Source organism: Eleutherodactylus coqui, chromosome 5 (assembly GCF_035609145.1).
Source record: "Eleutherodactylus coqui strain aEleCoq1 chromosome 5, aEleCoq1.hap1, whole genome shotgun sequence".
NCBI classification, from domain to species: Eukaryota; Metazoa; Chordata; class Amphibia; order Anura; family Eleutherodactylidae; genus Eleutherodactylus; species Eleutherodactylus coqui.
Genome location: NC_089841.1, coordinates 36,444,010 through 36,456,910, shown reverse-complemented (window position 1 = coordinate 36,456,910; position 12,901 = coordinate 36,444,010). Strand labels below are relative to the sequence as shown.

Below are 12,901 nucleotides of genomic sequence, written 5' to 3'. Positions count from 1 at the left end.
TAAATGATGCAAAAAGAGCCAAAATAGGCAGAATACGCAGCATATTCACAAAATGATACTAAATATACGCCAGTCTGAATGAGCCCTGGACTGATAAACGTGTCTTATTTATGATGTGTCCTACTGCGGAGTGCTGCTGTATAAAAGGTGCAGATTATGGCGCACTGCCATTCATCTTTTTATGCTGGCTTCCGCCATTTTTCAAGAAGAATGAGCCGCTAGACAAAAATAGGGTGCGGCCTTACAGGCCCACTGAGTAAGTAATGTATACCAGAAAATGGCCTAAATTATAGGGCAGACGTACGCCAGCTTGTATAAACATGGGTCTTAGTAAATATAGCCCATCACGTCCTCCACACAATCCCCCCCATCATCCTCATAGATGTCTTGGGCTGCACATTAAATACATAAACACTAATGAAAGCTGATAAACAAATGGTCCATGCATGATGTCAGGATATCCTTGGATGACATCACAGATAAGCAAAACAGTCATCACATAATCATAATCTGCAGTTCGCTGCACAATCCCGCCCCCGCCATCCTCCGCACAACCCCGCCCCCGCCGTCCTCCGCACAATCCCGCCCCCGCCGTCCTCCGCACAATCCCGCCCCGGCCGTCCTCCGCACAATCCCACGCCCGCCGTCCTCCGCACAATCCCGCCCCCGCCGTCCTCCGCACAATCCCGCCCCCGCCGTCCTCCGCACAATCCCACGCCCGCCGTCCGCCGCACAATCCCACCCCGCCGTCCGCCGCACAATCCCACGCCCGCCGTCCTCCGCACAATCCCACCCCCGCCGTCCTCCACACAATCCCACCCCGGCCGTCCCCCACACAATCCCACCCCTGCCGTCCTCCCCACAATCCCACCCCGGCCATCCCCCACACAATCCCACCCCCGCCGTCCTCCCCACAATCCCGCCCCCGCCGTCCTCCGCACAGGCGATGCAGCTTCTGACTGTCATCCTGGATACTTGCAGTTTGCACCCTTGGGCCATTTCTGCCACCAGGGGGGACACAAAGCGTCAGCTGGCCATGATGAGACCTCCATCTCCCGTCCTCCATACTAGATAGGAGGGATTGTACAAGCACTCAGCAAGAACCTACGCAGTAATACCTCCCAGCCGCAGCGGCGGTCCGGGTGAAGATAATGTCTGTACGTCGGCTTGTGGAGTGTCCTGCAGACGACTAGTCGCACAGTGTAACGGGGAGGAACCGCGCAGCACAAAAATGGAGTCCGACGCCGCTTTATTTGTGGTCGTTTTCTTGGAGTGCAACTCAGACCCCGACGTGTGAAGACGCCATCGCGTTTACCCACAACTCCTCCCCATCGCAGCGCCATCACTAACTCCAGAGGAACACCATGAAAAATACTAGAAGTGCACTACAAATATAGTATATGCCGGAGCCTGAGCGGCCGGCCACAAGAGCTTACACTCCAAGGTGCCCTGTTGTATAGGTCGTACATATCTGTAGTTTGCGCTGTCCTCCACTAGATGGCGCCTGTCTGCTGAGGACACAGCGCAGCTACTGAACTAGGACAGAAGAGGAGGAAAGCTGCTGCTATCAGTCACCTCACAGCCGGGACGTCTTATCTCACACAGGGAGTGAAGGGTTAATAATAACCTGCCATGAGGGATACACAGACCTCCACCTGCAGAGCCCACGGCAGCTTCCAGGACCTGTGATGATGTCACCATCATGTGATCAGTCACGTGTGTGGGAGGAGTTTCATGTAGTTCTTCCTTCAGTCCTGATGAGTCGCTAAGGTCGGCTTCACACGGGCATTGAAAAGAATGTTAAATCGCTTTCCCGCTCACACCCACAGATACGAATTGCATATTCCGCGAGCGGAGGAAAAATCGCAGCCTGCTATACTTTGCCGCGGATTCCGCGCAGACGGCTTCCATTCTTCCATTGATTTCAATGGACGCCGTCTGACCCACAGCCCATATGGAATTACATTACGTACGGGTCGTGGATACTCGCATGATCGCTAAGCGACGGCGCGGGAAGTACAAACAGTAAAAAAACTAACGGTGCATAATCTGCATCATGGCTCCTCCTTGCATATTTCCACTGTTCTGTCTGTGATACGTCTCTCTTGCCTAGATTGAGTACTGCTCCTATTTTGTGCATCTTTGTCCCACCCTCCCCCATATACCATCACCCTGCACCCTCCCCCATATACCATCACCCTGCACCCTCCCCCATATATCATCATTCTGCACCCTCCCCCATATACCATCATCCTGCACCCTCCCCCACATACCATCATCCTGCACCCTCCCCCATATACCATCATCCTGCACCCTCCCCCATATACCATCACCCTGCACCCTCCCCCACATACCATCATCCTGCACCCTCCCTCATATACCATCATTCTGCACCCTCCCCCATATACCATCACCCTGCACCCTCCCCCATATACCATCATCCTGCACCCTCCCCCACATACCATCATCCTGCACCCTCCCCCACATACCATCATCCTGCACCCTCCCCCACATACCATCATCCTGCACCCTCCCCCACATGCCATCATTCTGCACCCTCCCCCATATACCATCATCCTGCACCCTCCCCCACATACCATCATCCTGCACCCTCCCCCATATACCATCACCCTGCACCCTCCCCCACATACCATCATCCTGCACCCTCCCCCACATACCATCATCCTGCACCCTCCCCCACATACCATCATCCTGCACCCTCCCCCATATACCATCATCCTGCACCCTCCCCCACATACCATCATCCTGCACCCTCCCCCACATACCATCATCCTGCACCCTCCCCCATATACCATCATCCTGCACCCTCCCCCATATACCATCATTCTGCACCCTCCCCCATATACCATCATCCTGCACCCTCCCCCACATACCATCATTCTGAACCCTCCTCCACATACCATCATTCTGCACCCTCCCCCACATACCATCATCCTGCACCCTCCCCCATATACCATCATCCTGCACCCTACCCCATATACCATCACCCTGCACCCTCCCCCATATACCATCACCCTGCACCCTCCCCCATATACCATCATCCTGCACCCTCCCTCATATACCATCATCCTGCACCCTCCCCCACATACCATCACCCTGCACCCTCCCCCATATACCATCATCCTGTACCCTCCCCCATATACCATCATCCTGCACCCTCCCTCATATACCATCATCCTGCACCCTCCCCCATATACCATCACCCTGTACCCTCCCCCATATACCATCACCCTGCACCCTCCCCCATATACCATCACTGTGCACCCTCCCCCATATACCATCATCCTGCACCCTCCCCCATATACCATCACCCTGCACCCTCCCCCCATATACCATCACCCTGCGCCCTCCCCCATATACCATCATTCTGCACCGTCCCCCATATACCATCATTCTGCACCCTCCCCCATATACCATCACCCTACACCCTCCCCCATATACCATCACCCTGCACCCTCCCTCATATACCATCACCCTGCACCCTCCCTCATATACCATCATCCTGCACCCTCCCTCATATACCATCATCCTGCACCCTCCCCCATATACCATCACCCTGCACCCTCCCCCATATACCATCATCCTGTACCCTCCCCCATATACCATCACCCTGCACCCTCCCCTATATACCATCACCCTACACCCTCCCCCATATACCATCACCCTGCACCCTCCCCCATATACCATCATCCTGCACCCTCCCCCATATACCATCATCCTGCACCCTCCCCCATATACCATCACCCTGCACCCTCCCCCATATACCATCATCCTGTACCCTCCCCCATATACCATCACCCTGCACCCTCCCCTATATACCATCACCCTACACCCTCCCCCATATACCATCACCCTGCACCCTCCCCCATATACCATCATCCTGCACCCTCCCCCATATACCATCATCCTGCACCCTCCCCCATATACCATCACCCTGCACCCTCCCCCATATACCATCACCCTGCACCCTCCCCCACATACCATCATCCTGCACCCTCCCTCATATACCATCATTCTGCACCCTCCCCCATATACCATCACCCTGCACCCTCCCCCATATACCATCATCCTGCACCCTCCCCCACATACCATCATCCTGCACCCTCCCCCACATACCATCATCCTGCACCCTCCCCCACATGCCATCATTCTGCACCCTCCCCCATATACCATCATCCTGCACCCTCCCCCACATACCATCATCCTGCACCCTCCCCCATATACCATCACCCTGCACCCTCCCCCACATACCATCATCCTGCACCCTCCCCCACATACCATCATCCTGCACCCTCCCCCACATACCATCATCCTGCACCCTCCCCCACATACCATCATCCTGCACCCTCCCCCACATACCATCATCCTGCACCCTCCCCCACATACCATCATCCTGCACCCTCCCCCATATACCATCATCCTGCACCCTCCCCCATATACCATCATTCTGCACCCTCCCCCATATACCATCATCCTGCACCCTCCCCCACATACCATCATTCTGAACCCTCCTCCACATACCATCATTCTGCACCCTCCCCCACATACCATCATCCTGCACCCTCCCCCATATACCATCATCCTGCACCCTACCCCATATACCATCACCCTGCACCCTCCCCCATATACCATCACCCTGCACCCTCCCCCATATACCATCACCCTGCACCCTCCCCCATATACCATCATCCTGCACCCTCCCTCATATACCATTATCCTGCACCCTCCCCCACATACCATCACCCTGCACCCTCCCCCATATACCATCATCCTGTACCCTCCCCCATATACCATCATCCTGCACCCTCCCTCATATACCATCATCCTGCACCCTCCCCCATATACCATCACCCTGTACCCTCCCCCATATACCATCACCCTGCACCCTCCCCCATATACCATCACTGTGCACCCTCCCCCATATACCATCATCCTGCACCCTCCCCCATATACCATCACCCTGCACCCTCCCCCCATATACCATCACCCTGCGCCCTCCCCCATATACCATCATTCTGCACCGTCCCCCATATACCATCATTCTGCACCCTCCCCCATATACCATCACCCTACACCCTCCCCCATATACCATCACCCTGCACCCTCCCTCATATACCATCACCCTGCACCCTCCCTCATATACCATCATCCTGCACCCTCCCTCATATACCATCATCCTGCACCCTCCCCCATATACCATCACCCTGCACCCTCCCCCATATACCATCATCCTGTACCCTCCCCCATATACCATCACCCTGCACCCTCCCCTATATACCATCACCCTACACCCTCCCCCATATACCATCACCCTGCACCCTCCCCCATATACCATCATCCTGCACCCTCCCCCATATACCATCATCCTGCACCCTCCCCCATATACCATCACCCTGCACCCTCCCCCATATACCATCACCCTGCACCCTCCCCCATATACCATCATCCTGCACCCTCCCTCATATACCATCATCCTGCACCCTCCCCCACATACCATCACCCTGCACCCTCCCCCATATACCATCACCCTGTACCCTCCCCCATATACCATCACCCCGCACCCTCCCCCATATACCATCATCCTGCACCCTCCCTCATATACCATCATCCTGCACCCTTCCCCATATACCATCACCCTGCACCCTCCCCCATATACCATCGCCCTGCACCCTCCCCCATATACCATCACCCTGCACCCTCCCCCATATACCATCACCCTGTCAGTAGTCCAAAGTTTATGGCTACTTTTCAACGTAGTCCCCTTTTAGAGCCACACACTTTTGCCACCGATGCTGCAGGCCCATCATACCCTCCTTGTAGAACATTTCTTCCTGAATAGCAAAAAAGTCCTCCACCGCAGCCATAACGTCATCATCTGATCGAAAATGGGTTCCAGCTAGATGTTTCTTGAACTTAGGGAAGAGATGAAAGTCAGAGGGGGCCAAATCGGGTAAATAAAGTGGGTTCCGAAGCAGTTCGAAGTCACAGGACTCGATGGCAGACATCGCAATGGCGGATGTGTGCGCGGGCGCATTGTCCTGATGAAAGAGCACTCGTTATGTCAACAACCTGACGCGTTTCACTTTGATGGCCTCCCACAAACGCATTAGTTGAGCAGCTTAATATGCTCCATTTACTGTTTCACCTTTTTTGAGGTATTCAGCCAGAAAAACACCCCTCGAATCCCAAAAAACAGAGACCATCACCTTGCCAGCTGATGGGACTGACTTGAACTTTTGGGGGGAGGGTGAGGAGGGGTGTTTCCACTGTTTCAATTGAACATTGGTTTCGGGTTGAAAGTGGTGAACCCATGCTTCATCCATTGTCACAAAACGTTGAGAAATGTCACAGGATCTGCCTCAAAAAGGGTCAAGTTTTCGGCGGACGTGACGTTTCTCTGGCGTTTGTTTTCTGCTGTCAACATTCTTGAGACCCATCAACATGAGACCTTGTGCATGTCAAGTACAACTCTTGTGATGTGTCCAACACGTTCCTGAGATATGCCCACTCTCTCAGCAATGTAGCGTTCTGTCACACGCTGGTCTGCCATGATGATATCCTGGATTGCAGTGACGCTTTCCTCCGTACTGGCCGTTACCGGTCTTCCACTGCGAGGTGCATCCTGGACAGAGGTGTTGCCCCACTTGGATTCCGCCACCCACTTTTTCACAGTGGAATAGGAAGGGGATTCCTCCCCTAACGTTTCCATCATGTCATTATGGGTCTCCTGTGCACTCATGCCCTTTTCCAGCAGGTATTGGACGACATGATGGCTTGCTCTCTTTTTCCATTTTTCAAGATGTGTATACCTTGGAAGCTTAAACTCCAATATCTGAAACAAAAAAAAGATATTAATGAAAAATTTTGTATGTAACCTAGCAAAGGCATGTACTATTAGGTGCTAAAGTGACATTCGGCTAGGACAAGGGGGCAGTGTACCGATCCACAGCCAAGGCAGGATTGAGGTAGATATGCTTAGGTCTCCAGACAAGAACCCGGCTGTCAGCATCGCCCAAACTAAACCGAGATCCATTGCTGAAGACACCCGGTTCTATTCTGTAGCATCCAGTATCATCATTTAAGTCACCACTGCAAACTGGGGCGCTGGTGGATGTCAAAGACATTACACGTAATGGGTGCCATGAAAACAAATGTCCTTTAGCCAAGTACTTGGAAATGGTTTAGACAGACACAAGGGCCTGTAACAGTAGCACCCCCTGTCTCTGGACAGTGGACAATGAAACAGTTGCTTATGCTTTTCTGATGATTAGATGCTCCTCTCTACTGGTGGTCTGTCTGTCCTGAGCCCAGTCACCTTGTGTACCCTCACACATCCACTGGTCCAAACACCTCCTAACAGTCTGGTCAGATGCTCCTCTCTACTGGTGGTCTGTAGGGGCATCCTGAGTCTGGTCACTTTGTGTGTCCCCATCCACTGGTCCTAGCACCCCCTAACAGTCTGGTCAGATGCTCCTCTCTACTGGCGGTCTGTAGGGGGTGTCCTGAGCCCAGTCACCTTGTGTGCCCCCATCCACTGGTCCCAACACCTCCTAACAGTCTAGTCAGACACTCCTTCTTACTGGTGGTGTGTAGGGGGTGTCCTGAGCCCGGTCACCTTGTGTGCCCTCACACAGCTACTGGTCCCAACACCTCCTAACAGTCTGGTCAGAATGGCCGGTGAGGGACAGGTCATCAATACGACGATCCAGCTTCTCACATCCCAATAATGGGCCCCTCTCAGACTCTGGTAACAGTGTGAAATCTCTTCTCTGCATCGTAGAGGCGTCCAGTGGTCAACAAGCTCTACACCAGCGGAAGAAGAGGTCACTACACACAAGGGGCTTTGGAGACCTTTTTATAGGCCAAGGGGGGAACCACTTTTAGGGCCTCAGGTGACAAGACCGTTCATCTAATCACCCACAACTCTAATGATTTGTATATCTGCCTGAGGGTAATTTCTCATGGGCGAGCGCAATATCAGTGCGAGCAAATTACGGCGATATTGCAATTTTGTTCATCAGATGTCTTAGCGTCAGCGCTGCTTTTTTTCAAAAACATCACTGACACTTGTGATTTGCTTGCGAAAAAGACAAAAGGACTCTCTAATATTAAAATCGCATTGCACAAAAATCGCAAGTTCGTGCTTTGCAATGCGATAAAAAGGAGGTTCCATAGGGACACAAGGGGGCTAAAAAAAAACTAAATGCAGAAAGATAGGATGTGCCGCAATTCTTTTTCACTCAACATTGCATGAGTGAAAACATTGCAAATGTGAAGGAAACCAATGAAAAGCTTGGGTTTCATAATGCTGCAGTTTCACGCACTCTCGCATCATGAGATGGATGGACTAGAGCTGTGTGTGTGATGTGTGGGGGATCAGGATGCATGGAGTAGAGCTGTGTGTGATGTGTGGGGATCAGGATGGATGGTGTAGATCTGTGTGTGTGATGTGCAGGGATCAGTATGGATAGAGTAGAGCTGTGTGTGATGTGTGGGGATTAGGATGGATGGAGTAGAGCTGTGTGTGTGATGTGTGGGGATCAGGATGGATGGAGCAGAGCTGTGTATGTGATGTGTGGGGATCAGGTTGCATGGAGTAGAGCTATGTGTGTGATGTGTGGGGATCAGGATGGATGGAGTAGAGCTGTGTGTGTGATGTGTGGGGGATCAGGATGGATGGAGTAGAGCTGTGTGTGTGTGATGTGTGGGTGATCAGGACGGATGGAGTAGAGCTGTGTGTGTGATGTGTGGAGGATCAGGTTGCATGGAGTAGAGCTGTGTATGTGATGTGTGGCGATCAGGATGGATGGAGTAGAGCTGTGTGTGTGATGTGTGGGGGATCAGGATGGATGGAGTAGAGCTGTATGTGTGATGTGTGGGGGATCAGGATGGATGGAGTAGAGCTGTATGTGTGATGTGTGGGGGATCAGGATGGATGGAGTAGAGTTGTGTGCGAGATGTGTAGGATCAGGATAGATGGAGCAGAGCTATGTATGTGATGTGTAGGGATCTGGTTTTATGGAGTAGAGCTATGTGCGATGTGTGGGAGATCAGGATGGATGGAGTAAAGCTGTGTGTGTAATGTGTGGGGATCAGGATGGATGGAGTAGAGCTGTGTGTGATGTGTGAGGAGCAGAATGGATGGAGTAGAGCTGTGTGTGATGTGTGGAGATCAGAATGGATGGAGTAGAGCTATGTGTTATGTTTGGGGTTCAGGATGGATGGAGTAGAGCTATGTGTGATGTGTGAGGATCTGGATGGATGGAGTAAACCTGTGTGTGTAATGTGTGGGGATCAGGATGGATGGTGTAGAGCTGTGTGTGTGATGTGTGGGGATCAGGATGGATGGAGTAGAGCTGTGTGTGTGTGATGTCTGGGGATCAGGATGGATGGAGTAGAGCTGTGTGTGTGATGTGTGGGGGGATCAGGATAGATGGAGTAGAGCTGTGTGTGTGATGTGTGGGGGATCAGGATGGATGGAGTAGAGCTGTATGTGTGGGAATCAAGAGAGGTGTCGTGTCTCCTTAAGGAGAGCACCCAAAAAGTGTGTGGAGACACCTAGGGGGTGAGTGAGTCGGGGAATGGCATTGTCTTTCCCCAAGGAAAGCACCCAGAAGGGGTGTGAGAAGACACCTGAGAGGTGAGTGAGGAGAATTAAATGGCCATGCACGCTCCTTTGGGTAATTTATGCAAATAAGAAAGATTGAATAATACATCTGCAGTGCCACCTTTTGGATGGCAACATTCCTTTAAATTAATGTCAAACCCTTTATACAGGTCTTTATAACAATGATTGGTAATAGGAAACTCAGCCAGAAAACCATACGCAGACAGCTGTTTTGGGGTGTTTGCCCCTCATCAGTGTGCAGAAGGTTTATGGCTTGGCTGGTAAGGGGCCTGTGATGCAGGTCAAGGGGGGTGTCATCTCTCCTGAAGGAGAGTGCCCAAAAAGTTTCTCCACTTTTTGGGTGCTCCCAGTAATATGGAGCTCAGTGTGCTCTCCAGGGTACTTTCATTCTGTCCTACTAAAATGCTTAACAAAATAGAACTCTGCAATGACTATTTCAGTAGACTAAGACTGAAAGAGGTCTCCATGACAAAGAGGAGGCAGGACTTTCAAGCTCCCAAACACAGGAAAAACTAGGGGCAAAGAAGAAATCTGATTGGACATCCCCTCCTGGCCGCAACCCCACTTTGGACAAATATATTGACTCCTTTAGACATGGGGTGCAATCTACTATACTGGAAAAGCAGAGAAAGGGAAGCATTTAATATCAATATGCAGGAAAGAAGGGCCATCTATGTACTCAAAAACAAAGAGGAGATCAAAATTAATCCTGCAGATAAAGGTGGTGCTATAGTCCTCATGAATACATCAGACTTCACAAAAGAAGCAGACACATAGCTGGCGGACAATAGAAACTACAGAAACTACACCAAACTGGATCAAGACAAGACTCAAAAATATGTGAGGGTATTAAGAAGGGTCATCAGAAGCCTGTCTGGGGGCTCCCCAAAACCTTCAGACTTGACACCAGAGAACCCCAGGGTTGGTGTATTCTACATGCTTCCCAAACTACACAAGGCTGGTAACCTAGGGAGGCAAATTATCTCAGGTGTGGGAACCCTCACTGAAAAAATCTCAGGATGGGTAGAAGGTGTCCATAAACCACCATTAGTGAGAAATACAACCAGAAACTTGCAGGACACCATAGACCTTCTAAACAAACTGTCAACTGTTGGTCCTCTCCCCGATGGCCATCCTGGCCACCATGGATGTGGAATCATTATACTCCAACATACTACATGAAGATGGACTGAACGCCTGCCAGGCATACCTTAAGGCCAATGGGGTTGTCTCTGAATCGGTGTTACTACTCACAAGATTCATCCTCACACACAATTATTTCTCCTTTGGCAAAGAGATATTCCTGCAACTCACTGGAACCACCATGGGCAGTAATATGCCAGCCTTTTCATGAAAGAACTGGAGACTGACTTTCTGGCCTCCTGCTTTAGCAAACCACTAGCCTACTGCTGCTAATCATATGGACCAACATCAAAGAAGAACTAGTAAAATTCCATGAGAGATTCAAAGCATTTCACTCCTCCATAAACCTGACATTAAGCTACTCATATGCAGAAATCAATTTTTTGGACACCACCATAAAAATTTTAAAAAATCAATAAAGACATCCCTATACTGGAAACCCGCTGATCAGCCACAAGTCCATTGTCTACAGCCAGGCCATTAGATACAACCGGATCAGCTCCAACCCAACAGGCAGAGAGGAACATTTATACCATCTTAGGAAATTTTTATGGTTCAAAAATATTTTATTAACTCCTCAGGAGAGAAATTCTCCTCCAGTGAACGACGGTCAGCTTCGGGGATGCTTTTAGGGCAATTTTATAGTAAATAAGCGTCCTGACCCCCTACTGTCTCCTCTGGATTTCCTGTGTGTTCTTTCTGCAGGTTATATAGATTGTGATAGAAAGAATGAAAACTATCCAGGATTTCCATGTTAGTATGTACCTGTTCGCCTTTTCGTGACTAAATGGAGAATACGTATGTCTGTGGGGACCTTGGGTTAAGAGCCCTAGCTAACCCTCTACTACATTTGTTCCCATATTCGTAGAAACTTCCCTTCGCCTAATCCCTCTGACATAGTGAGGCCTGATCCAGCAGAAGCAGGATTTGGCCGCGGACATCTGATATCTCTGCCACCCTATGGTCTGAAGGTGTCACTTTGTTGGACGACTCCAAGAGACCCAGCCTAGCGACCAGACCCTCAAGTGCACTGCTTCTATCTTTTTTCAGGCGTGCCCCATGGGATGTAAAAATACCCCGTAGCACGCATTTAAGCACTTCCCATTTAATTGGGGATGGAGTGTCTATGTAAGATGAATAAGTAGTCTAAACGGTGATAACTATTATGTGCTAAGGAGTGGTAACTATAGTCCCTTACCTTGGGGTGTAGCACACGCCACATGTCTACTAACCGAAGGTTTGTCAGTTCCCTCACTAGTCTACGTATTGCTGTGTGTGATATGCCAGACTTACCCTCCGATGAGTCGAAGCCAGGATTCAGACCCAAGTTGAAGTCACCTCCTAGTATTATAGAAGACCCGTCAGCAAAGGACGCCAGAGCCCCCAGCATCCGGATCCCAAAGCGAACCTGCGCCTGATTAGGAAAATAGACTTTGGCAATTGTGAATATCTCCATACCCAGTTGTAGTTTCACGAACAGATAGCGTCCTTCAGGGTCAGTCTCTGATAAGAGGAGTTTGTGTGGAAAATTTCTGTGGATGGCGATAGATGTGCCTCCCGCTTTTTTTTTGCGGGTGGGGGGCAGTGAAACCAGGTCGTGTAGTGGCGGTGTTTGCATCCGGGGGTGCTCCCCGCTTGGAAGTGTGTTTCTTGACATAATGCGATCATTATGCGATGTTTGTGTAGGTAATCTAGTATCTGCCCCCTTTTGGCCGGTTTGTTTAGGCCCCTCACATTGAAGGTGCCGAATGTAAAATTAGCCATCATGTGGTTGCCATGTGGTGTCTTTCAAAGACTGGACAGACATAGGATAGAGAAAGGAGAGACAGGAGAGTAGAAAAGGAAAAGAAAAGATCAGATGGAGAGAGAAAGGAAATAGTGAACGGCACAAAACAGCCATTAGTTAGTGAATCTACAGTACTAGCGATTCGCCAGAGGTCGCACTCAGTTGCGCGACTAGTCACCCAATAGGGAGAGTGAGAGCACATCAAGGGTCAAGAAGCACCCCCCGGCTGCGACCACCCCTTAAAATGTCAAAACTCAAACATATGACCTTAATGAGGTCTCTACTAATAAACCCCGAACACCGATGTCCCAGTAGAATTAAGT

General features: G+C 50.7%; 1 protein-coding gene across 1 annotated transcript in view; it reads right to left on the bottom strand.

Moving 5' to 3' along the window:
- The window catches only part of LOC136628738 (zinc finger protein 268-like), a 451,149-nt gene extending 445,247 nt beyond the window's left edge, over positions 1-5,902 (bottom strand). Inside the window, exon 1 of the mRNA XM_066604840.1 lies at positions 5,831-5,902. Within this exon, the coding sequence (XP_066460937.1) occupies positions 5,831-5,885 (55 nt within the window). The 5' untranslated portion in view covers positions 5,886-5,902. The remainder of the gene's footprint in view (positions 1-5,830) is intronic.
- Between the last annotated feature and the right edge of the window lie 6,999 nt (positions 5,903-12,901).